Source organism: Thermobia domestica, chromosome 13 (assembly GCF_964235325.1).
Source record: "Thermobia domestica chromosome 13, izTheDome1.hap1.1, whole genome shotgun sequence".
NCBI lineage: Eukaryota > Metazoa > Arthropoda > Insecta > Zygentoma > Lepismatidae > Thermobia > Thermobia domestica.
In genome coordinates this window covers 137722250-137750098 of record NC_137466.1, presented here as the reverse complement: position 1 = coordinate 137750098, position 27849 = coordinate 137722250, and the positions used below count along the sequence as shown (strand labels likewise).

Sequence of the window (27849 nt, the reverse complement as noted above, 5' to 3'; positions counted from 1 at the left end):
ATTCAGATAAGTAGTGTCAAATAAGTATTACACTGAAGTAATTAGTAAGTCATTGGATGTAATAATGACCCATTAATAAAATGCCACATCAAGAATGCATGATATTTATTTCATAAAAATTATTGTTTGAGACAAATACATGATTTTCTTCTCAAGTCTTTATTCATTGCTATTACAGGCTTTACAAAATGAGGTGGGTGTGCTCAAGCAATAACGCGCACTCTATAACAACACCTACGATTATTGCAAATAGTTATCACATTCCTTGTACTATTTCAACGTCTCCAAAATAAAATAAAATGCACAAAAGTATAAATAAATAAACATTTAATAATATGAAGAGAATGTCAGCTCATTTGTTAGTGTTCCTATGGACGAATTTCACCCATGTTCCTCCTTTCATACTTGTCAGAAAATTTTTGGGATCAAGCACATACGGTATAATTGTCTTCTTACAAGGTTGAACATCATACTTGGAAAGCATTGCAACAAGCCCAACTTTCGCTTGCATCAAAGCGAATCGTTGACCTGTAAACAGATAGCAAAGATTGTTGTTAGGAATCTTGACCTGAAGTCAGGTAGAATAAAATATTGGAAAACTTGAAACTGACTACAACAGAGTAGTAAAAGGTGTCTTAACGAGACGTTAGAAATGTTTCAAAGTTGATGTTGGGTTGACGTACAAAATTATAATAATGTTGAGATAAAAACAAGAAATGTGAGTTTAGGTATCAATAATTGAAGGATCAGGAATGTTGAATTATTTCTAAGAAACCATCAAGTGGTATGAAGTTGAAGTTTCGTTATAAGAACAAACACAGAAAACGCATGTTCAACGCTCCAACGATGCCCATATGGTAACTGTTATGAAATATTCTTATAAAATGACATCCCATTCTCCTCCGATCTGTTACTCGTAACCCACTCTACGCTATCGCAAGCACAATATTCAGCTTTGAAATATGTCGTCTGTTCCGCGCCACCTTGAATATATGACAAGTTGAACTAAATTTATTTGACACTCATACTACAAAACTCTCAAATAACAACCAAACAAGCACACCACATTCAAATTCAATATTTAAAAAAAAAACACAACTCGGAGCCACAGGACAGAGCCACCAACATCAACTACACAATAAAACTCGGAAACACACAACATCGAAACCACACACAATAGAAGCAACAACTCAGTGACTTGTTCGTTAACTTCTTGCCATACCATCATATAGTTCGCACTGGGCAAAATAGCACAACAGCTAGAAGCCCGTCTCTGCCTGCTAGGCAGAGATAAAGTTAATGTTTTGATTGATTGATTGATTGAATTAATTTGATCGTAGTCAAAACTTAGGATTGCGGTAGACCATAACCTGCTGTACAAGGGTTGAAATATTTTGTTGTGCAGGCTATCAGTTCCCAAGTTATGGGTGGACAAATTTTGCGTCATACTTTCGAAAACATAAAATTCATACACCGAACTCAACCAAACGGGATCAAACTTGAAACGGTGGTAGACCTTGAGCTTCTTTGTAAGTGTGCAAATTGTTTTGTTGTGCAGTGTATCGGTTACCCAGTTATGGGTAGTCAAACTTTGAGTCATATTTTCAAAAACATCAAGCAATATACCAAAGTCATCCGATTGGGATAGGACATGCTAGTACACAGTGCCCTATTGTACATACGTGTGAAATATTATGGTCTACTGACTTTTGTTACTACGTCAGGTGCAATCAGTTCTAAATCTATGCATTCGTTCTAATTAATATTATTTAAATAACAATTAAAGGTGAGACTTGTATACAAAGAGAATAAAAACCAAAGGAAGAAGAGGTTTTCAAGACTATTCGTGTTTATCTTATTTAAAATTCCTAATTTCGAACTCGTTTCTCTTTAAAGTTTCGAATCTAAAATTTAACTATGCTGTGTATTTATATGCATATTTAAATCTATATATATTTGTATTTACTTTCTATGTATTCATCACATATCACACAAACTCACATTCGTGCATGTATATATAATGTATATATATGTATATATATTAACGAATATACATACATATGCATGTAGGTGCATGTATATATATTAACGAATGTGAGTGAGTTTGTGTGTTAATTTATCAAGCAATATTTGCTGAACCAATTAAAATGATACTTCCTATGAGTATTGCCTAAAGCCTCCCGAGAATCATATGATATTAAATTGGCAGTTTTCGACATGAAGGAAAAAGGGAGTTGGCAAATAGTGACATGTAAAAGTAGTTGAAAACGAAATATATTATAGGTATGTAATAGCATATACAGGTACTTGTATATTCATAATACATAGTTTTTCAAGATCAAGTAAATATATAGAAAAAGAGATCACAGGGAAGAGAGGCGAAAGGTCAACTTTTCTACGTTCTGAAAACATTGAAGTTTAAATTTCGAGACCACAGCCTATTTAGTGTATAAGGGAACCCCGAAAAATAAATTACTGACTGTAAATAACGTATGCATTATTTATCCATAATATTAGTATTACATGATGAGATATGGACCCGGAAGTCCGTCGTTCGATTCTTGCTTATGTCACAGTTTTTAAAGTTTACTATGTTTAATGAACTTTTTCAAAGGAGAAACAATTTTATCGTTATTTACTGTTACTTATTTAAAAAAAGTGAAAAATTCATTAAACAATAAACTAAAAAAATTGTAAGCGACATCCACAAGAATCGAACGACAAGACTTCCAGGACCATATATTTCATTATGTAACCTTAGGATAGGAGATTCTACTATATCCAATTCGATCAAAAGTGACACTTCACTTTTTTTCCTGTCGTATTTATTTAATAAAATTCGTTAATCTTTAAACTTTATAAGAACCAAAATTAGAAATACCATATGACATACTCAATGTTATTTCGTTCTTCACACAGCTTTACTCCATTTTATACCCAAAACTCAACTTAAGAAAAGTCACAGAGGGAAAAAAGTATTGAATATTCGGTCTTGATTCAGAGATAAACTCGAACTATTGTTACAGTTTTACGTGAACAATCTCAAACGTTTGCTTGGCCTTGGACCCAACAGATGTTTGTCCTGCTTTAAAATTCTAGTACAGTCTATAAGTTAAATGTATCTTGTGTATTGTTAATCTTGGTTAAAATATTTCACTTTTACGAACTTACAAAATAACTGGAGCTTACCAATACACATCCTAGGGCCATCACCAAATGAAAGGAAGGCACGATCAGATCTTTGTCGTCCAGTATCACCATTAAATCTATCAGGATCAAATCTTTCGGGATCTGGATAATATTTAGGATCGTGTTGAATGGCGTAGATAGGAATTTGAACAGGAATTCCAGCTTCTATGATGACGTCTGTACCTGGTATTTTGTACGGACTTTTACAAACACGCTCCGTGGCTCCAATTGGAGGATACTTTCTTAGAGTCTCTAAAAAGCAGAGAAAATAGATACACTTTTTGGAAATCGCTCTAGTAAATCTATGCGAAGAAAATTAATAATACAATTGAAGTTGGACTTTTTTAGAATTTTACGAAACCCTAAGCTTGACTAATATAACTCATTTGGTTATTTGTAAAAATATTCAAGTCAATAACGATGATGCGGAGAATAAGAGCTTATAATTAGTTTTAACAACAAGGAACAAAGTTGATCCTTAAAAGAAATTTATGATAGTAAATGAATGCTATTGAATAGTGTAGCAACTACACGAAGAGAAGAGGATTGTACTTAGATTTCTGTATTACTTACGTTTCTCTTTATGGGTACGGGCCGCGGTGGCTCAGCGGTAGAGCATTCACTTATGGTGCGTGGGATCTCTGGTTCGATCCCAGCTCAGCCAAGTTGACTTTGTAGTGGAAAACCATCGTGTGAGTGAGTGGCTTTCTTCGGAGTTTTCCTGTATCCTCAAACTTCCTTCATTTCACCATTTTATTAATTTCTCATCATCACCATCTCCTTTAGCCCACATAGCATAACCGTAGGACGTTTCATTTCATTTCATTTTTCGTTATTGTGCATTCTCTGACCATCCTTTATATAATAAGAATTCTTTTGTTTCAGAAAATTAAACTTATTTATTGAGGATATTTTTATACTTGAAATTTTGGTTCAAAGCCAGAAACTACTTTAAATAAAGCGTAAAAATATAGCATTAAATTATGTATTTTAAAAATGGAAACGAAACATACACTTGAGAAAATAGTCGAATGTCTTAAGAAAATTACAAAGCTGTAGTATTCCTGTCTTCTTGCCTAAGATCACTAGTATGTGTTATTATTACAAAGTATATATCTAATCAATTTTTAGTTTAACATCAGAGGAATAACATTTTGTAATCAATTGTTTAAACAAATAAGTTAAAATAGCCTAAATTTATTATCGTCCTTTTAGAGGTTATCACTACGCCAAATTATTTTATTATACTTTATAAAAACCTAAATAAAAACAAAAAATATAAGGAAACTTAGAGAAATTATTAGATAAACTAATATGTGGTTTCAAAACGTTTCGAATTGTGCAGAGATTTAAGTGCTCGGTAGTTATATCATGGACACAGTAGCTACTTTGGTCTACAAGAAAATAACTGGAAGAAGTTACTAGTTTCTCTAAAAGCTATTTGTGTATACTATCCTGCTCACTATCTAAAAGTTTGATACCCTTAATTATTTTATTTCCAAATTTCTTCATTAAAATCGTAAAAGCTGTACGGAATGTAGGAAAGAGTCTTAACGTTAGCTGCTGCCTATGAGGTCTATATTATACTCGAGAACTCTGATGTGACAATATTATAGTATTGAATATAATAATGAATAATCATAAAATGTTATTGAAAAGTACTTGTGTGAATCAGATTGACTGTTACCAACAAATTACCACTAATAGCCACCACTAATAGTTACCACTAATAGCCAATATCAGTGCATATGCATAGAATGCAACACATGGAGTACAATACAAATTATTTTCTAACAGTAATCCTCTTCTTTGTCTTCGCTTCAACATTACTTAAGTCTTCATCCCGGCGAAATTAAAATACCGCAAATTTTACATTAATTATGTGATATCTTCAAATAGATAAAAGATAATCGAAATGTGGAACAAGAGCGCCCTAGAAAATATCATTTTACATGAGAAACCGTTATCACGACTCACTAATCTGCTTTCGATTTCAAGCCATTTTGAAAATCGGCATTTATTTTCGCGTTTCTAAACAGCTGAAAACATAAAGCCACTAGGTGACTTGTGATAACGGTACCTTACGCAAAATAATATTGTCTAGGACGCTCTTGTTCCATTTTTCAATTATCTTTTATCTATTTGAAGATATCACATAATTACTGTAACATTAGCGGTATTTTAATTTCGCCGGGATGAAGACTCATAATGACAAAACATAGTTTGGATCCTTCATTTTCTCAGGTTTTAAACTGTGTCATTCATATGTCCTTACTTTTCATATGATAGTTACTCGCTCGTGAATAAATGTAAAAAAGAATTTACAGACAACATATACTAGAGTGTTATTACGTAAAATTTGTAAATCACTTCCGATAATAACAATTTTCGATTTAAGTATCCTAAGTATCATAAGGACAGTTCTCTCACATTTTTGAAAAACTTACAACATGACAAAGCTTTTCCTTGGCTTGTTATGTATATCTCAAGTAGTAACTTCTCGAAAACCTTCCTTATATATATGGTTTAATAAGGTATATTTTAGAGCTATTATATTCATGTTTACCTGAAACAACATTGTCGAGATATACCATATCTTGAATCAGACCTTGATATGTCATTTTACCGCCATGCTTCTCTAGTACCTCATCAATCTCTTGTTGTAAACGCTCCTGAATTTCAGGATTCAAAGCAAGTTCATACAGAGCAAAGCTAAGTAATGTTGAAGTGGTATCGAAGCCAGCAGTGAAGAAAATTAATGCTTGAGCAATCAGATCGTCATCAGTTAATTCTTTAAAGAAAATATTAAAAAAATAAATAAATTACTGTATCACAAAAAGATTTCATAAATATGTGTTACAACTTAAAATATAATAATGGTAATTAATTTAAGCATTCTTGACATTGTGACGTAATACATGTTCTACTAACAGAGAAAATTTTCTTGATTTTCATTAACACTGATGTTCAAAATCAATTTCATTTTTAAATCAGTTAAGACTTCAATGAATGTGAAATAATTTCCTATATACACAAACAATGAAACATTATAGAAATGAGAAGACTGGTAACATGGATCTTTCAAGTTATGAAGAAGTAATCATATAATTACACAAATCGATCGGAAAAGCAAGGAGGAAGAGTTAAAAAATATGTGAGATAAAAGAACAACATAGAATATAAAACAATTTGTATGTATGTAATTAGAACAACATTTTTAAAGAAATTCAATTTTGAAGATATGCGATAAGAAGTATTGACAGTAAAACAACTAACTAGTAAGCCAGTGTTAGTGTTCTGTTCGAAGGAGTTTCTAGACTACTGTTGGAGACAAACTTAGAGATATCTTGCCCCAACAACTACCCATTTCCCCCCACACAACCCAGGGCTGATCTTATTCAGCTCATGCGCTGTCATTCTCTTCAATGTTGTCGTACTTCCATAACCTTTCATAAACAACAAAATTAAGCATTTTTTTTTAAAAAAAAAAGCAATTAATGGAAGATAAAAGAAAGGGACAACAGAGGAATGTGGCAACGTTGATTTTCAAGTAACGGGGGTCATAAATCTCTAACAAATGTCTCCAAGAGCAGAAGGGAGAGTTTTGAGAACTTTCCAGATCCCAGGAAAGAAAAGTATCTTCAACTGTGTCTGCTAGTATACCTATCTATCATAAGTAGAGGAATACTAAGCCAACAGAGCAAGAGTTAGGATAGTCAATTTCCCTCTTCGGTGGTTCAAAACAATATATATAAAGTGAGAGGAAAAATCATTGCGGTAGATAGAAGTATTAGGCAAATTAATTTTATCATATAAGCCAAAATACTAACAGAGAGCCTGGACACATCAGTTGCTAGTTTACTAGGAAAACATGACAATTCTTCTTCGTAATGATATGTTTCACTATTCATATTCATGTTTCTATTTCAAATTTCCCCTTCGTGTCTTTGCAAATAATACCATTTAAATACCAAAAATCAGTTGCATGTTTAATCTTCCACTTCTTTAATTATTGATACAAAACATACTTTAAAGTTGTCATTGCTTTTATCTTTCTAAGGATTAAATCTTTAATCTTCAAATATTTCATATTTTTTAAACATCTTATTAATTTTGGGTCCAGATTCCGCAATGAGAAGTGCTACTGCTATAACTTAATTTCTAAACTACTTTCAAGCGAACATGGTAATACACAATACTACAATATAGATAAGTTATTTTGAACTCACGGCGTATGAAGTACAAGTGACCTGATCAGAGACAAAAGAGAGAGAAAAGATTAAACAGGGAACAAAGTAAGCCGAATGAAATAAGTGTTGACAGTATTCGATTAGTTTAACACCCAGAGTGATGTATATGCATCGACTACATCCCTTTTATCTGTCACCACTACTGTATATTTTATCAACGGTAGGTTTGTTGCATATCCTTGTTCTCTGTATGGTTTACTGAGAACACGAGCACCTAACTGACTTCATAGAGCATCCAACTGAAAATGACCAATAGGGTTCTACAGATAGATTTAGGATAAAAATGCTAACTATGTAATAGGCTTCTCAAACACCAACACTAATTTACACTTTTATTCAAGTTATAATAGAGATTAGTATCATGACGTGTCTTTAGTCCAACAGGGCTTCCTAATTTCCCTCTTGCTGTCCTAATACTTATTCTAAAATATAGCACCTTTTAACACTTAATTTCTTTTATCCTCTAATTCTTATTTGACTCAAAATATAATTCATAATTATAGTGTAGCCGGAATTTTGTGACTATTCCATCCAGTAATTAATAGTAAATTCCTCATTAGTCTCTTCACATGCTTGTTTGAAACATGATCCTATAGTTTAAGGTGGTATCCGAACCATCATAATGCATTTGAAATTTTTCATACTCTCTTACCGGGAATCGAACCCGAAACCATGTTTACCAAAGACACACACACACACATACTAGCTACAAGACCAGCAGAAAGGACCATTGGAAATAAATTTAGCAAAAGTTAATTGTAATTTTAAAAGATGGATACTCAAAAGCCACGAAATACGCTATACAATATCACCTAAATTATGACAAGTTATTTAACAAAATTTATCTCATATAAATGTTATATATCTTACCTATGTGTTTTACAGTGCTTTCGTCAAGTTTGTATTCACGATCTGTATCAGGTTCATCGTCTGTAACTTTTCCTTTTTTCTTCAACTCCATCAGTAACTGCAGGAAGTCATTCCTAACAATATTATTCTTCTCTCGAAACTCCATATTGTCTTTCATGGTATTTCTGAAAAAATCTTCTACAACCTTTGGTGTGAATGTGAATTTAAATATTTTAGTAAGCCATGGAAAGACAAACATTAATAAAATTTGAAATCCTCTAATAGTATCTGGTGGATCCATCATTTTCTTCCCCATTCTCCTAAATTCTTCATCGGGATTCTTTATTGAATTTGTTTGAATTCCGAAAGCACAGGAAGCAATTACATCTGTCGTAAATCTCGCAAACAGATCTTTCAGTTCGATGTCTTCTTCTGTAGTTGCAGGTATTGATAAGAAGTTCTGTAACTGTTCGGCACACTCACATACAAACTGGAACATCTTCTTCATCTTTCCAGATGTAAAAGTCGGTGTTAATTTAATTCTCATGTGTTTCCATCTCTGACCCGTTAATCGGATCAAACTCTTAGTATTGAGTGGATCATTTTCTTCAGTTCCAAAGTCAATATGATCTTCAAAATTATGGAAGTCTTTTATAAGGATTGTTCTTATGAGGTCAGGGTCTCGTAATATTATAGCAGGTTTGTAGAAAAAATATATTCCTCCAAATTTATGACCCTCAAGACCGTTATAAATATCCGATACTACTATATTCATATTTTCACGTTGTAGAATAGAATTTTTCATGTGACCAAATATACGGGAAGGCTGTACATACGGTACATTTCTCTTTTTCCAATAAGTCTGTTTGTACACAGCAAATGTGTAGAGAATAGTTCCTATAGTCACTAAAAGTGTAATGATGGAAACCAGTAAATAGTAGAACATTGTGTGGGAAGTTTCCTTACTAAACCAAGTTTAGAAGTGCAAATATGCGTTGCTTACAAATACCATCGATTCTCTGAAACGGAAGAAGAAATAAAAGATACTTTAAAATTCTCATAGAAAATTAATTTCGCGAGATACTATGTTAAATATTAATTTCAACAGTAATGTGTATTGTAGTAACATAAACAATCGACTTTAATAGTTCATTAATGTAGCTTAATTATTTCAAGGTTTCAGAACCACGATGATCAATTTCATCGTGGATAGAAAGCAAAGCTAAAGGCTAGAAGTTTGCTTTAAGATGAGAAGACATCAAAAAACAACTTAGGATTGGCCAGAATGCCCAGAAAACTGATAAAAGTGGGGAAACTACAGTCATACTACTTTTCATTAAAATATGCCTGGTGAACAAGTGCGATGACAAGATGCGTTCTTACAAATATTCCAGAGACTACAAAACGGTTTAACAATCATGGGCGTTAACCAACTAGTTTAAATTTTCGGGTGATTTCCGAAATAAGGCGAGAAATTTCAAGTCTCGTGACAGCACTATTTCACTAGTCTTAGGTTTTGAATTCTGTTTTAATGCTACAAGATTTCCAGTATAGAAACTACAAACTGAAACAGTCTCTAAATACAATTAAAGGTCATTCATCAATGTTTAAAGTTATTCAATTTATTACACAATATAATCGAACTATAAATATGGTTTAAATATAATCTTACAATTTAATACATTATAATTGTAGTCCGTTTCCTCTAATAATCTTAATACATAGTTTAAATTGTTAATAGTTTTTTTTTATTTATTGTATTTATTTATTTTCTAATTAGATTAGATAACAATAATGGAAGTCGGAAGTGTAATCCCCGCTACATATCATTAGACGACGTAACGATTTTTGGTTAAACTTATGTAATACTATTTAACTACGAGTATAGAAAGTCATTCATTTTCATTTAAACGTTGAATTCTTCAGATTGATTAGTATTTTCCATTCTGAGCATTATACTAACCCGCTAACCTCAACAGCACTATGGGCAGTCTACCCACGGGGGACCTTGTTACTATACTCGTTTCTATACTCGTACTTATACTACTAACGCGATATTCTGTTACCCTTTCTTTCCATAATTAGATGTAAAGTAGTTTACTTTCTACAGAATTAGTGTGTGAGACGAACTTCATGGCGTTTGAAGGCAGCACGCAGTGTTTTCTGTAAACGGTTAGCACATCATAGTACTGCGGTGCTGTTGTATCTCTTATCTGCTGGAGCTATAGTGTGTTTGCTTAGCCACATCCCCATTTACCAGATAGGAAAGTCGTGTCACAGGCTTCGTTTTATTCTCTTAGCCCACACGCATCAAGATCGTCCGATACTTTAACTGTATACTATTATTCGTTACATTATTATAATGTAAGATATCACAATTTTAGTCGGTATTTTTGCATTTCAATATGTTCCGAAAATTTCCATTGTTAAAATCATTTACAAGTAGTTCTGCCCTGTGAGCGAATTATGTTCGTTTGTAGTGTTGTCCACGAAACGACATGCTTGGAGCTTTCTCGTCCCGAAAAGTTGAAGTGAAAGTGCTTTCGAGTCCCGAAAAATATCTTTTTTCTATTAGAATAGCTTTGTGTTGCCTCGCATCTCATCACGGAAATTCAGTCTCGTCTCGTCTTGATTTAGTAAAGGATATTGATTTAGTTATCAGGGTCAAGTAGAGCAGCTGGAATAATTTTATGGTGGGAAAGGCAATAAGGGGACCAAAGAATTTTGAACGGGCGATTTGCATACTACAATATATATATATGGGGGCATAGTTATTTGGTACAAAGTTGATTTAGCATTACGGAGGTCTTGCATTCGAAATTCGGCAACCATCCTAAAGTTTTCCTAGGGTTTCCAGGTACAGTAACGAAATTCCATTATTTATTAGTTATTTTGTCTTTTCATTGGAATGTAAAATCTGAAACAATCTTGCCTTTACTTTACTTAAGGAGAGTGAAACTAGTTTCCGATATATATATATATATATATATATATATATATATATATATATATATATATACACTGCCGGAGAATAACATTGCAACACCCTGTAAAACATAAGAGAGATTGATGTGTTTCCAGTATTGGGCTCTTTGGTGATAGTGAAGTGTAACAGTTTCGGCCAACAGATGGCAGCGCCACAGAGGAACATTTGCGCCACCTGTGACGAGTCTGTGTTGTGAATTAACAGAGGCCTGTAACGTGCCCGTTACAAGTCACAGGAAAAAAAAAACAACAAGAAATTATAAAAATAAAAATGTAAATCTACGATAAAAGAATGGTCAAATAATATTAATGTATTTAATATTATGTGTTATAGAAGGAGACTTAAGCTTTATAAAAAAAATTCATTTTTAAAAAATAAGGAAAAAAGACACGAATGAAATAACGTTTGTGAGAAGATTTCCCTTTCTATTCACAATCAAAAGCTTCAAGGTCTTGGCTTATGCGCTGGTGGGCGTTTGCGCATGGTCATAGCCTTGCCTACGCAAGCAGCTTGCCTCCGCTAGCTGACTTGGGCTGAAATATCCGAACGTGCAACATCTGGTTTGTTTGGTTGTTCGAATGGATTACGAATCGAAATGGACGTTTCGTGTTTGCTTCGCTTTTTCTTGTCTTGAAGTCTTCGTTGTAGAAGAGTGTGATATTGAAGTGAAATAAGAATAACCATAATAAGTGAGGATTATGATTATCGTAATATTTCATTTAGTGCAATATTACGTGTATTTGTTTTTTCTTATAAAACTAGTGAAATTAGTGTTGCTTGAAAAGTCGATAAAAGTGTTAGAAGGGAGGCTTGGTTTAGCTCTCTCTGATTCTGTTAGCAAGCAAATTACAGAAAAGTGCATTAGTAATACTCAGGTGCATGAAGATCAGCAGGTGCATGAAAGTGACTCACACAGTAAACACAAACAAGACAGACAGCATGCCACGACGACGCATTCGTGCTCCATACAATCAAATGAGTGATCGAACGGGGCCTTAGAGAGGCTGGTTGGTCCTTTCCTCGAATCGGCAACCACGTTGGCCGTTATGCACCTGTAGTGCAGCGGTGTTGGCAGCGATGGATACAACAGATTCCCACACCCGCAGAGAAAGTTTTGGACGCATTTGTAGAGTGACGTGCGCCAAAATCGGCGTATTGTGAGGGCGGCATTGGCAGACCGCACAGCTACCACGTCCAGGATTCGAGCAAATGTGGCACCTAAAGTTTCCACACTCACTATTGGGAACAGATTACTAGCGGCAGGACTTCGGAGATACACACCAATTGCCGGTCTGCCACTGATGCCACATCATTGCTGTACATGGTTGGCCTGGTGTCAGCATAGGAGCACCTGGAGGAAGGAATGGCATTCCGTTGTGTTCAGAGATGAAGGCTCTCTATGCAAGTGATGGTAGACTGGGAGTGCGACGTCGACCTGGAGAGCGTCTGCTCTCACAGTGCGTGCGTGCGAAACACAGTGGTCCTACCCCAGGTGTTATGGCGAGGGGCGCGATCAGCTACACAACTCTCGCTCACCTTCAATGTTTATGAATGGGACATTGTCAAGCACATCTTACGTGCAACAGGTGGTAGAGCCGGTTTTACTGTCTTTCTCAAGACAGGAGGGTTCTGTACGCTTTCAGCAAGACAATTCTCGGCTACATACTGCCCGTGCAACAGATCGTGCTCTGCAAGGTGTGTCCCGACTTCCCTGGCCAGCACGCTCCCCAGATTTGTATACTATCGAACATGTATGGGACTTTATGGGTCGTTCTACAACTGTTGCTGATTTGCGCAACCAGATCGAGCAGGCATGGCAGAATGTACCACAAGACTGAATCCGTCATCTCTATGATCGAATGCCTGCAAGAATCCGTGCTTGTATTGCAGTTCGTGGAGGGTACACACAGTACTAAAGTGGTGGTGGTAGTGTGATGATAGACGTCTCATATTCGTACCATGTACAGTATGTGGAATAAATGTGGTTCAGATTGGAAAACAATTTCGTGGTGTTACAATTTTACTTTCTGGCAGTATATATATATTGAAGAAATACAATATAGAAAATAGTTTTATTTTAGTTCGACGTCTCACAATTATGCGTCTAGCCTACATAGACAAATGATTAATACAAATGAATGTTAATGAAATTCAATTTTGTGTGCTCACTCAAAGGGAATCGAAGCCGGACCATGTGCAACAAAAGACGCGCTATCCACTAGACTAACAGGGATGACTATTGTATTTATCGTAACTTATATTACAGTTCAGATCAATTATTATCCCTATGTGATGAATTTATTTTATCTAGTGGTTAACTCAAAGTTGGTTCTTTATGGATCATCCGTAGTTGCGATTGCAATAAAATGTAGTTTTGTATATGTTAACACAAAATATTAGTCTACCAGTACTACCTCGTTTTCAATATTTCAGATAGTAGCAAAATATTCACTACTTAGAAGGGAGGTCACTGGGTGTAGGGTTCTGTCCCCAAGGCACTTTGTGCTTCAACACTGCCTAGATTATATCTTTTTAAATTAATGCTAATTATTTAACAGATATCCTTATATAGCATTTCATTTTCCTATTACGAAGTGCTAAATTGCACTAAGACAATTTTCAAAAGTAAAGTACCAAGTACCATAAGCGCCAAAAAAAAATCTAGGGGGACATCTCCCTGGTTGCTATATTACGTCTGGTATATTTAATATATGTCGTTTGCTATATTACGTATACATTTTCGTGAGCCAGGGGGACCCGGGCCCCCTGCCTTTCTCTTCAGGCGCTCATGTCAAGTAATTACATTTGCAAAAATAGATGAAAAATTTTCGAGACGAGACGAGGAAGATTCCTTCAAATATTGCAACCAGACGATACTTCCATGAACCTTATTTCTAGTCGCGTCTCGTGGACAACAGCACAAAACTTGAATTCACTCTGGGTCAAATTGTTATATATTCGTAACAGCAACAGCTCATCCTTTCGGTGCAAATACGACGTGATATAAGATTCTTGTGTATAGCTAATATCAGAGTTTAATAGATAATTTGCAAAACTAGCTAAACTTAAAAGTCACAGCGGGGATGCTATATAATGTACAAAAAGGAACAAATGAATAAAACTTCAGTGCATTAACTCATAATAGAACTTAACACAGAGCTTGATTTTCATTACTTACAATGGTACTGAAGAATGATAGTTAAAGCTTTTATTATGTGCAATCGGAGATCAGAACATCTAGGCTGTACTGTAGTATTCAAAATTGTTTTCGCTTTATAAATAATCATTTTTGAATTGTGGATCTGAGTGCAATATTTACATCTCTAGATCCACAACTATAAATAAAAAAAATAAATTGCAAACTAAATTTCAACTTCTAGTGCAAATCTACTGTGCAGCATACAAGTAGAGACTTTCATTCTACTAGTTACCAAATATACGTAAGCTCTGTAAAATAATTTTCAGAACATGATAGAAAACTTAAGGCTACTAAGTTGGTTAGAGCAATATTGCACCCAGTCCTCAATTATTCAATCATTAATATAGAAGTTTGTTACATAAGAACTCGACGTAACGTAAGGTAAAGAGTCTACCTGGCAACTGGGGTTACAGGTTTGATTCCCTGTAGGACGAACATTATTTTATGGTAATTCCTTTGTCCTAATGGAACAGAGAAATTCATCCAGCATCTGTAAAGTGGTTCCCTTGGAAAACCCGGGTTAAGGCTGTCAAAGCTCGATGCTGATTACATCATGTCATGCATATGCTAAAGTCTAGTTATTATTGCGAAACTTTATATAGCTTCATACGAATTTAGATGTGGAAGGGGGGCACCCGTAAATATGTCTGAAGATCGACATATCTCATTAAACTGAACCAAATGATATATGTCTATATAAGTCCTTATGCTCAGTTTTCGAGAAAAACGACGCTTTTTTGTAAATCGAACAAACAGCAGCGTCACAGTATACACCACCGTATTCAACGTGAAAATTGAATTTTTGCATTTCCCATCGATTTCGTACGCAAAATTTTACTAAGTTGAATGAATATTTGAAAACAGAAAAAAACTAAGTCTTTTAAATTTGTCGAGTATATTAAGTCATTCATTTTTATTTTAGCGTTGAATTCTACAGATTGATTAGTATTTTCCATCCTGTGCATTATACTAACCCGCTAATCTCAACAGCACTATGGGTAGTCTACCAAGTAAGTATGGGGGACCTTGTTACTCCCATAAAACACATTTAAAACCGAGTTTTGGTTATGCATATCATGAGATCAATTGGATAGATCACGTCCATTAACAAACTTGATTCCTTAGCTATAGCCCGCTACAACCTGCTGAGAATTTAAGGTGATCCATCAAATAGTTCTTAAGATTATTTCTCTACCGGATGGTTACATGGACAGATAGCCATATCAAGTAGTTTTTCGTATATCTTTTAGAGAACGGCTGCCTCTGATATAGAGACAGAAGTTTAAACCTCTGTAGCTCAGCTCCTAATTAATCTAGAGAAATGATTTAGGCATCTATCTCTTTAGAAGGGAACGACTTTTCCAATGATGTGCATTTCATCCATATGGAGGGTACCGCGATGGGCGGTCAGTGGGAAAAAGTTTGGTATTTTTAATTTCCCCTCTCCTACTCTGCATTTGAGAGGGTCACTCCCCCCAAAGGAGCTACAAGCTAATTTACATCAATCGATATAAACAAACGTAGTAACTAGTGATACCCTGGATATGCCTCTTGGGCTTGTGAGAGGTTGAATGAGGGAGGGCATTGAATTTACCATTTTTTCGATTTTTTTTTTTTTTTTTTTTTTTGTAACAAAGGAAACTTACATATTTGACCTTGTTGTTCCTCTAGCAACTGTTCTTTGTCGTACGCAGCAAAAAAATCTGACATGTAGGCCAAACATTGAGAGGCTCAATAGCAAGGTATATAAAAGTTCGGAACCTCGTACCTACTACAGTAACCTTTATACTCTTTGGTAGGGACTGTGGTCTAGTTCTGTGATGGCAGCCCTAACGACGCCCCTAATTGACCGAGGGACATGAGTGATACCTCATTGGAAAGCTTATGAAACAACGACTCCAACGACGTAACGTCCCAAACGTACGACTCATAACAGTGTTGCCATGGCCCCAAGAAATTTAATAAATTATGTTTTTTAAAAATTTTCTTCTTCATCTTCTTCTACGGGTTTGCCATGGGAGGAGCACAGCAGTTACCTCGTTGGAATCTGTGTTCCATACGCTTTCCAACAAGGTATAGTTTATGTCCCTGGGACAATTAGGGGTGTTTCTAGGGTTGCCAAACATGAGGATAGACCACAGTCCAATAGCAAAGAATATACAGGGTGACTATCGGAGGTATGAGATTCCGAATTTTTATCTTCCTTGCTATTGGGTCTATGCCCTTTCTTTTCTTATATGACTTCACCCAACGTCTGGGCTACATGTCAATTTTTTTTCTGTCGTATGACGGTGTACAGAGTTGCTAGAGTTCCAGAAAGGTCAAAAAAACATTTTTTTTATTTTCTTCTTCTTCTTCTTCTTCTTCTACAGGTTTAAAACGAGGGAGGCGGCTACAAAGCGTGTCGTTAGAATAATCGTTCGAACGAGGTATTATTCCTGTTACTGAGATAATTAGTAGAGTTTCTAGTGCCGCCAACTTGAAAGTTTACGATTTCTTTTAAGATTCCTGGCTGTCCTCTGAAGGATATGTAAAGGATATATATAAAGGAATTTATATGAAGGATATATATGTGATATATAAAGGATTTTTTGGTAAACCAAACTCCTTATATTATACGATACTCTACAAATATTCTCCGGATTCTGTACGATAATAACATCATATTCTGAAGTAAAACTAAAGTACACTTTCACAAAACTTTTCATTGTAATACTAGCAGCGTAGCACGGGTTAGTGCTCTTTTCTAAGTTTCAAGTAAACTGCAAAAGAAAGTTGAACATTCTCATAGAATGAAGTACAACGACATCAACGACATACTAAATAAGTTTCCTTTGCTGTATGCAGATTACAATTCCGAACTTAAGCAACCTACATACTTTTCTGTGATTCGATCCGAAACCAATAACTCAATTTCACCGTAGGTGGTGCATTGTCTTCCGCTGAGACTCTCTCACACACACACACCCACACACGGAGGTGTCCACTGAGTTCAGACCTCCCCTCCCAAAAAAAGAAGAAAAAAAGAGAAAGAAGAAAGAAAAAGAAATTGTAACTCAACATATATTTTTTGTACTTTCTTAATAAAACTATACTTGTTTAGCAGAAAAGTGACGGACGCAACATAAAAATTTGATCTTACACTTCATCCGTACTCTTCAATAATCTCCATAATCTATTGTTTCCGTTATTATGCTACTGCAGTATTTTACAGAACCTTACAAAACAAAAGGGTTTGGCGCATAACGAAGTAAGAAAAAATATTTTATGCTTTGTGTTTACATGCTAATAAACGTAAACTTAGTATACTAATGGTTATTGATTTCTAATATGAACAAGCTTTACAATCTTTTAATACTCACAATCGGGACCTGGAACACGATACGTTTATATATACACGTATGTAATAAGCACACTCGTTAAAATATATGTCAGAAACTAAATGTCTTAATCATTCAGTATACACAATTAAGAGAAATAATAACAATATCTTCTTTCGAATTATCTAATCTTCTCCGTCGCCTAAAACACGCCTTCAATTCGACGGTGACTTTGTATGGTATCGCATCTTCGGCCTTGGCGAAAGGATGTTTATACATCAAAGGAGCAAGAGAGAGCGCGATTAACACACGACAGGCACTATCAGTGTTGCCATATATGTTTAGATATTAGTCAAACTTTGTGAAGTTCTTGCTCTTCCTTGCGAAATAATTAGAATTAGTGAATGGTATTTATACAGAAATGCATGCTTAATTGAATTATGACAGTTTATATGTTAAGTCGAAGCAAAATATTAATATGCCAGGATGAAGTAACATGAACTACTATAAAAATTGGTTCGATACATCTATAATACTTACTGTTGGTCCTTGGTTCGATCCCAGCTCGCGCCAAGTAAGCTTTGTGGTGGACAAACACTGTGGATTTTCTCAGAGATCTCTTGTTTCCTCCCACTTTCTTCATTCCACCATTTTACTCATTTCTCATCATCACCGTCTCCTTTAACCTAGCTGGGATAACTGTCGGACGTAAAACATAAATAGAGAAGAAAATTACTTAGTGTTTATGATCAATAGGATGCTCAGCCTACAAACGTTCTTTACAGAATTCGAAATTACAATTCTCCTAAGGTTTCTCAAAGCGTGTAGCCTATTTGTTTTAACAAGTTGCACGTATTGTTCTGAAGGTTCATCTCCTATATAGACCGACAGGGGGGGGGGCGGTGCTCAGTAGAAGAGTACCTACCGCTGGCGCGTGGTGTATCTAGTTCGATCCACGGCAAAGTAAGTTTATGGTGGACATCGTATAAGTGGATGTTTTCGGGGTATTCTTGTTTCCTCCCTCATTTTCATTCCACCAATTATTCCATCATTATTCATTTGGATTAATCATCAATTCCCTAAAAGGCATAGTCGTGGGACGTTAAACTGAAAGATTTAATTTTCCCTACAGTGATCACGCTAAACGGGGGCAAGAGTGGCAGATATGTAATGTAACTCATATAATATAAAACTATTTATTTACTGTACAAAAAAGTATCTGTCAATCAGTCCACCCAAGAAATTAAAGCTTGCAACTTCTCTGTTGTTAAGCTACACCCTCACATCGTCGTAACATGGATATTATGTTATTTCGAAAAATTTGTTACAGTTTCTTACTAAGGTACTATCGATTCAATAATAATATAAAAAAATATGTTGAGACATCTCATACAAGTTGATCATCGCAGAACCAAAACTTGAAATAGAATCCTATTGTATACCAGGATTGTTGGTAAAGACCTTCCTAATCATCATAATCATCATAATAGGTATTTTGTCACTACTGGCAGACCGTTACTTGAACCACACTAAGAAGTTTCTATTCTATGGGTCATGGTCCTCAGCTATAATCTCCGCCTCCACACCCGAAGGAAACCGTTTCCTTGGGACAAGCTAATTTTCTGTTTTAATACAGTCTATCAATTGTAGCCTCTCTCTTTCTCTCCTTTCCCTCTTTTTCCTGACACTGAATCTTTTGTCAATCCCTCAGGACATTTGGTCCTTTCGAGCCAATGTTTCAACCAGTGTCTTTCTTTCTTTTTTACTTATATCTAAGCTTCGTATTGTTTATTTTCGGTCCAGCCAAACTAATTTTCTCAATTCTTCGCCATATGCATTTTGGATGGCGTATGACTTCTTTTACACTGATGTGAACCCGCAATCAACGATTTCTCGAGTTCGAAATAACACTTGTTACAATCTCGTTTTTCCACGCTTTTAGACAGCACTAGCTTTGAAACTATGCACTTTTGCCAGAAGAACTATATGAATATTTTTTTTATATATTCATGTGAGGAATCATCTCTCACAGATTGTCGGTATGGTTTATTAACACCCTGTACATACGAGGTATAATTAGCAAAAAGTTTTAGACTAACAACATATAACTCTAATAGGTGAATCAATGACGAATATCTTAATTCTGGTGCGAGATGCCGTCGATTTGATCTGCTCATTATAAATTGCTGTAATGCTTTCCATAACCTTTTATTTATTTATTTATTTTTAGAGATTTTGTGTTACAAAACGGTTAATATATGCACCTGCATCTGTAGCGGAATGGACCGGATTTAATTTTCGACGGGAACTTATTTCTTTCGGATTCTACGAGTCTCAACTGTACGCTCGCGTCTTACATAGCTCCAGTTCTGGAAAGGGACTTCAAAAATGGTAAACTTACATGTAGCTACATTTATAAAATTAAAATCAAATAGTTACAACTCTGTGATAAACGATCATTGTTTGCCTCTGTTTTATTGGGGTTCTCCCGTATCCTTCCACTTTTTTCATTCCACAAATTGATTCATTATCATAATCACCGTCTCCTTTAGCCTCGGAGCATAACAGTTTGACATTTAAGAAGAAACAAACTAATTACGATCTACATTCTTCTTCAACTACATTTATAGAATATGTCTCTAGTGTGTTGCGTTAGACCAACTTAGGGTTCAGAACCATGATCATAGCGATATAACCGAAACTGAAGTAAATTGAATGAACCATCTTTCTTCATTATATACCTATACGTTTACTCGTATTATATTTATGTATATAATACAAATGAAACCAACCTTGTCTGTTATATCATAATGGAAACTGATTAACAAGTTTCTGCGCCTACCTGACCCATGTTTTTCTTTTTTTGTTATAGTAGTTTATCTTTGACAAATAGGGCATTTAAGACATTGTTGTCATTATTAATCAAACACGTGAAGGGCACAATGGCTCGGTGGTAGATCGTTCAACTATAGTACGTGGGATTCTTGGGTCGATCCCATTTTACGGGCAAGTGAACGTTGTGATGAACAAACATCATACGCGTGTTTTTTTCGGGGTTCTCCCATTTTTTCATTCCATCATGTTATTTATTCTGATCATCGTCGTCTCCTTTAGCCTACATGGCAAAACCAGGAAATGTAAACTTGGAAGATTTCATTTCACATAATCATTCAGCCATCTTTGCTTCAATTATTCTATTGACTATAATTTAGCCAACTGAAGGCTAAACTATCTTTAATTGATTATTTAATATCTTGTATTTATTTAATATCTTGATTATTTAATATCTTAATATCTCGTATTTCAAAAGATGCAAATAAAAGAGTTTAACAACAATTTTTACTCCAATTCTCAACAGGTTACCGCATTGTAACTAACCTCATTCCGCTAAGACATTAGTAAAACAGGGAACAATAAGTAGTAAATATTCATCTACCACCCACAATAAAATCTTTCAGAAAACCAAATAGATAAATTGCTTGCTAAAAATATCAGAAGCTATATACACGAGCACTAACTTGGTTCACCAAATCATTTTGTTTTTTGCTAATCAGACTCTCAATTTATATTTTTGGACTGGAGGGATTTTTCTCAATATGAAATATATTAAGAAAGGCCAGTTCCGATGAGCAAATGCAAGACCAATGGAACCCCTTGTCTTGGTTTTGATCTTGGTCTTGCACATCCAGTCTTGGTTTTGGTCTTGCACTGGTACACTTGGTCTTGGTCTTGGTCTTGCTTGCAAGAGTCTTGAAATTGTTGCTTTTAAGAAATCTTATGCTTTTCATTGGTAAATGTTACTCTGGATATAGACAGGATAATAAATTCTACAGTGCGCCATAGTAAGGGAAATACAATGTATGTTTCTAAATGTAATATAGTTTCTCTTCGTAAAATTATGATGATGATGTACAACATAGGCGATGACCATTTTTTTTTTTTTTCAATGTTTGCCCACGCTTCATTATTCATAAGCACAACGTTTCGTAAACTTTAGATATATTTTTAACAGATCCAATACCCCACTGGTTCCCGAACTGGGGAGCTACCCCTGAGACACATGAAAGAAGATCAAGACGGCATAGAATACTGAAATATCATGAACTGCAAAATTATTTTTACACTCTAAAGGCGATAGATTTTTTCTTTTTAACCATGATTAGCTAATCTTTGTATTGAACAAACTTCCAATTAAATATTGAGATTTTGTTTTACTGTTTCAAGATGTACTCTATAGGGCAGAAACATGACATCACGCAAAGGCGATGAAAGAATGGAGGCTTTCGAAACGTGGACATGGAGAAAAAGGAGAGAATTAGCTGGGTCGAACGGAAAACAAATGAGGTCTTAGAAATAGTAGCAGTAGGGGAAAAAAGAAGGATTTTAGATGTAATTTTGAGGAGGAAGAAGAACTGGTTTGGACATTGGCAGAGGAGGAACCGTATTATGAGGGACATGCTTGAGGGTATGGTGGAAGGAAAGAAGGGAGGGGGCGAAGGAGACTGTAGTTGAAGGAAGGTATTAAAACAGAAAATTGCTACGTCAAGACGAAGAGACTAGCTGAGGACCACCATACATCGAAGCTTCTCAGTTGCAACAAGTGACCTGCCAATAATAGCAGTATAGCTATGATGATGATGATATGTTTAGCAATATTGGCCGAAAAGAGAGAAAAAATTAAAATAATAATGGTTATAATCAAACCTCTTAATAATCTAGAATAATTTGAGTGAAAGCTGAAAATGACTCAACTGTCTGTCTTTTGTGTAAACTCAATTTATATAAATACTGTACTTTTGACCTATATCAGAAATACAAAATAGCGCCATCAAACTCCAAGTTATTTAATATAACTGTGCAAAATCACTCTCACTTGTGAATATGGATTATTTATTGTTGTATAATGTTATATCGCTCAATCCTCGATGTACCATATACCTAAAGAGGCTACAAATTATATTAATAAACAATTATTCAACGTATAATCATCCGCCTATGAAATCAAACTTGCGGCCATATGCACTAAGTTTTTGTGAATGTCATGAAAATGTTCTTTCGATATTAATTTTATGAGGACACATTAAAAATTCCCAACGAATGTCTGAGCTTCGGACCCTAGGCCATACTCATGTTGTCGGCACCTATGGTGTACGGAATTACCGATGTTCAATACTACATTTCTCTTTAGTTCTGGAAGAACATCACTAATAGCTATGTTTTGAAATGAAATTAAATATTTAGTTTAAAGTTCCACGATTTTGCACTGAGGTTAAGGGTGACGGTGAGGATGAGAAATGAATGAAATGGTGGAATGAAGAAAGTACGATGAAACGAAAAGACCACGAAAAAGCCTTCGCACACGGTGTTTGTCCATGCAGGCTGGGATCGAACCAGGAACCCCATGCACCAGAGATGAACGCTCTACCACTTTCCTTTTACTTGCTTAACTACTTATTATTGGGTTTTACTTGTTTTACTCGCTTAACCTAGAACGACAGGGATCGAAGACAGTTAAAATTCAGGACGCTCTCCTATCAGAAATCGAACCCGGGACCCCGTACCCCAAAGGCGCACGTGCTAGCCGCTAGACCAGCAGGGAGGGCGAACTGAGCCACCGCGGCCATAAGATGTTTTAGTTTACTTTTCGCTTATTCGTTTCTTATGGACACAAGTATTCTTTGTATGATTTCCCAAACAGACCAGATACCTGTGTGGCTTAAAAACGAGTATTAACTACAGAAAATTCGAACAAAAGATTCAGAAAACGACATACTGTAACTATACGCTACAGGAGCAGATCGACTCACATGTATTGCATAGACTACTGGGAACGCATTCACTCCAGCGATATTTCTACTGAAGCCAAGAAATTCAAGTGAAAACTGTAATGATTTTTCCCTTCCTTTTTACATTCCATAAAAAATTCAAATAGTACCGATACTTGTGCAAGACTCTTGCGCAAGAATCTTGCTCTTGGTGTTGGTCTTACAGATATGGTTTTGGTATTGGTCTTGCATGCAAGACTCTTGCACAAATTGCAAGACGAAAACTCTTGTGCTCATCACTAAAGGCCAGTAATGGCTCAGTTGCGTAATTACTGTGAATAGAAACGGAATATCAATTTGAATACGACTAAATTAGTTTTAATCAGGGAAAAGCTAGAGAAAGAAACAGAAAGGAGGGGAAAGCAATTACGGTAGAAAAAATCTTTGTGTAAGAAACTGTGCTCTTTGTTATTACCGAAGAATGTAACCCCTCAATGTAAAACTATCTCAATTCCTTAATTAATTTACAGGCACGTTCAAAATAGTACGTGAAAATAAGAAGATAGAGGGTCGTCATTATGCGACAATAAGCGTTAGAAATCTTAAAGCATAAATATATTTCATCACAGGAAACAAAGATGGAGAGAGAAATTTCTTAACATACGCCACTTAGCAATGCATGTAAGTGATTGGGTTAAATGCGCTAACAGTAAAATGACTTGAGTTCTTTTCTCTAATAAAATATGGATTTACGTAACATCAACATTACCTATATAGAGTTCAGAAATAAAATATAAACTAATGTATTTAACTGAATATTGCTTATTATTTTCATTTAAGATCTTTAGTAACATTAACCTTAGTAGCTGTTTACGTTTCTTTATATTCTTTTACCATATTAGATATTATTTAATTATTTTTATAATATTATAATATTAGTAACATTACTTATAATAACAAATTAGCATAAATACATAATAAAATAACAACGTTAAAGTAACGAAAATAAAATCATTTATTATCTAAATTGATCATATTGTTCATTACTTACATCAGTTAAATTTTGAATAAAAGTCAGATTATATTTAATAATATACTAGATACATTATATAACTGTCACATAGTGACATTAAATTTTATACAATGTCAAAAATAATCAATATATATATGAGGGTCAATGCAAAAGTCATGGCAACTATTTTTTTTTCGAAAATGCTAACGAACAAAAAATGATCTGAAATATGCAAATGGAAGGTTAGTTCATATGTAAACATTTCATGTAGGGAAGTGGAAGAACACACACACCACCATAAAGATATTGCATGAGAAAAAAGGAACAAATCGTTTAAAATGTCTTCTTCTGTCAATTGCAAGAGTACACAATAGTACAGGGTAGGAAGACATAACTCTGACAACTTAGAGTCTCTCGAGGTGGTCTTCCAAAGAATCCATCCCACATTGCCAACGCTGTGGAAGACTATTGTGTACTGTTGCAATTCTCAGTAAAACACGTTTGAAACGACAATTTTTTCGTCTTTTTTCTCGTGCTATATCTTTATGGTGGTGTGTATGTTCATCCATCTAACTACATGAAATGTTTACATTTCAACTAATCTTCAATTTGAACATTTCAGAACTTTTTTATTTTTTTTTACCATTTTCGAGAAAAAAAATAGTTGCCATGACTTTTGCAATGACCCTCGTATATATATCATATGAGTGTATCATATGAGTACTTTTTTGTTAGAACCTCGTATGCAATGGCTACGTAACTAGAGCATTAATAGACAATAATATATAATATTCATCTAGTTTACTTTGCCACTGACGTCCTCATTGAATCGCTAATCAAACAATTTACTTTATCTTATAATATTTTTCGACGATAGAACCACTTCATGACATTCAAAATTAGCAGTGAACCAAAGTAGGCACATTCATTGGTTCAACTTTTTTATAATCGTTCATTTTTCAACTTTTTTTTTTAAATTGATTTTACATTTAACTGAAGTTTAGGTTTCAACATACGTATTTCCAGCTGTCACGGAAACTCCATTTCGTCTAACCTTTCTTGTCTTCATTCTGATATGCCTTGTTTCCTCTAGAGTGTTCAAAAGAAAATAGTTAAAATAAAGGACACATTGCTATACTAATTTCCTACAATTCTTTCTTCTTGTAGCGTTATTGTATTTTGTCCATGTAATAGATATATCGCGAAACACACACAAACTTACAGAAAAGCTTTTCACTTTCACATCTTTTTTTTTTTTTTTTTTTGTTAAAATTCTGAATCGTCTATTTCAAAATTTCAAAATTTCAAAATAAACTTATAACCAATACAAAATAAAGAAATGAATGCGTTAGGAAATTACTTCAGTATAATTTTATAAAATATATTAGAAAAGAAAAGAGGACAGAATACGTTAGGTTTCGAAGTTCTAAGCGAGTTGCTGGCGCAATAAATCTGCGAGTGGAATAATAGAGAATAAAAGATAAAAAGTCCTACTAGCCAAATGGCACACTGGAAAGTGTTTAAGTAAAAATTTCATGGTAACTATAATAATAATAATAATAATAATAATAATAATAATAATAATAATAATAATAATAATAATAATAATAATAATAATAATAATAATAATAATAATAATAATAATGAACGACAATTTGATGAAACTGAAGAATATATCATTGTTCTATAGCAACCGATAAGACACTTTGATATGACCAGTGTAAGTACGGACTAGACATGTATTGGAAAGTAAGTCTTCTAGACAGGTTCAAATGACGAACGGAGCATATACAGGGAGTGAAATCTTGATGGTTAGTGCAACAAATGTAACTATCAATGGCACTTAATGGCACTTAAAGGATGCATATCGTGCACAACTCATAGTGACTACTCAACAGATGGACAAAGACTTAGCACCTTATTTAAAAAAAAAGTGAAAAGGAAAAATAAATCGGACTTCTCTTTATTTGGATAACTTTTAATTACTTAATTGTTTAAAAAATTCAATTATATTCCTATATTTCTAATGTAAATTCATTTAGGATTCTTTCATTACACATACTGTAGCTAACCAGGTATCTTATGTATATTAGAATCTCAAATTACCTATTCTTTTAGAAAGTGATTGACATAATACGTGTCATGGTGCTTTTACCCGTTTTATTTAACCATGTGATTGTTCTTTACCTCGGAAGATAGGAGATAGCATAAGTATTACAGAAACAACCAAGACAATACATTTCGAATAGAGAGGTAAATTTTTAAACTAGTTATAATCTAGAAGCAAGTTGGTCAGGATCACAGTTCATGTATTTGATAGTCAAATATATCCAAATGTAAAATTTTGCTTTTCGAGACATATTCTATAATCTTGGCATATTAAAATATATTCAGGTTATAAAGTAACAATAAAAAAGTAATAGATATTCACCAATAACAACGCAATATAAGTTTATTTCGATTGGTTTCTATGGACAAACTTCACCCACGTTCCTCCTTTAATGTTTGTGAGAAAACTTTTGGGATCAAGTTCGAATGGAACCAATGTCTTTTTACAGGGACGCACATCATACTTGGAAAGTATTGTTACAAGTCCAACTTTAGTTTGCATTAATGCAAATCGTTGACCTGCAAATAGGAAACATACATACATTTTATGTGTTGTATATTTCAAACATATATATTTGAAATGATAACTTGATAGTTTACACTTGATAGTTATCAAATAGTGTATGTAAACTATGTGGACTTATTTAAACTCATGTAAACTCATTTAAACTATCAATTTAGACATTTCGTATTAGACAATACGAAATTTCCTGTAATTATACAGAGAAATGATTAACCTAATACATAGGAATGCACTTTAAAAACCAGTCTAGTTATATATATATATATATATATATATATATATATATATATATATATATATATATATGCACACATGGTTCGGACCAACATAATTAACTAAAAGTTTCCTGTTTCGCCTTGAATATAAACACCATGGATGCAAGGGTATATTTCTTTTGACTTGACTTTTCCTATCAATAACGTAATATAACAGAAATTATTTGATAAGGGTAAAGGATATTTTATTAACTAATAGCCTTAATACGTCGTACATTTCTCATATTTTAAATAAAAGTAAAATTAAATTCCCAATCTACTGCTGGTCGGTTATTCACATCTTCAGAATAATCAAAAAATCTCGTTTCAACTTAGAATTACGTCCAGATGAAAACATTCCTTTCAATAGGAAATATAACTTATGTTAAGAAG

General features: G+C 34.2%; 2 protein-coding genes across 3 annotated transcripts in view; both read right to left on the bottom strand.

The window, feature by feature from the left end:
* Positions 1-90: 90 nt before the first annotated feature.
* LOC145668560 (cytochrome P450 6k1-like) lies at positions 91-27126 on the bottom strand. 2 transcript variants are annotated; one of them, XM_081736549.1, is made up of 5 exons: positions 27002-27126; positions 8310-9307; positions 5756-5980; positions 3190-3441; positions 91-528 (listed from the first exon to the last, which is right to left on the bottom strand). In XM_081736549.1, the coding sequence occupies exons 2-5, from the start codon at positions 9232-9234 to the stop codon at positions 353-355; spliced, it is 1578 nt and encodes a 525-aa protein (XP_081592675.1). In that variant the 5' UTR covers positions 9235-9307; positions 27002-27126; the 3' UTR covers positions 91-352. The 2 variants fall into 2 exon arrangements, with proteins under 2 accessions (XP_081592675.1, XP_081592674.1); XM_081736548.1 differs by lacking the exon at positions 27002-27126 and adding an exon at positions 17836-18056.
* Positions 27023-27849, bottom strand: part of LOC145668559 (cytochrome P450 6k1-like) — a 26274-nt gene continuing 25447 nt past the window's right edge. Inside the window, exon 5 of the mRNA XM_081736547.1 lies at positions 27023-27198. Coding sequence (XP_081592673.1) covers positions 27023-27198 — 176 coding nt within the window. The remainder of the gene's footprint in view (positions 27199-27849) is intronic.

Bases quoted from the DNA above. Each gene is read 5' to 3' on its own strand.
- LOC145668560 (XM_081736549.1), bottom strand. From the start codon at position 9,234: ATGTTCTACTATTTACTGGTTTCCATCATTACACTTTTAGTGACTATA. The intron at 5,981-8,309 runs GTAAGATATATA...TTTTCTTTAAAG, and splicing joins AAGCACTGTAAAACACATAG to AATTAACTGATGACGATCTG. The intron at 3,442-5,755 runs GTAAACATGAAT...TCTGCTTTTTAG, and splicing joins TCTCGACAATGTTGTTTCAG to AGACTCTAAGAAAGTATCCT.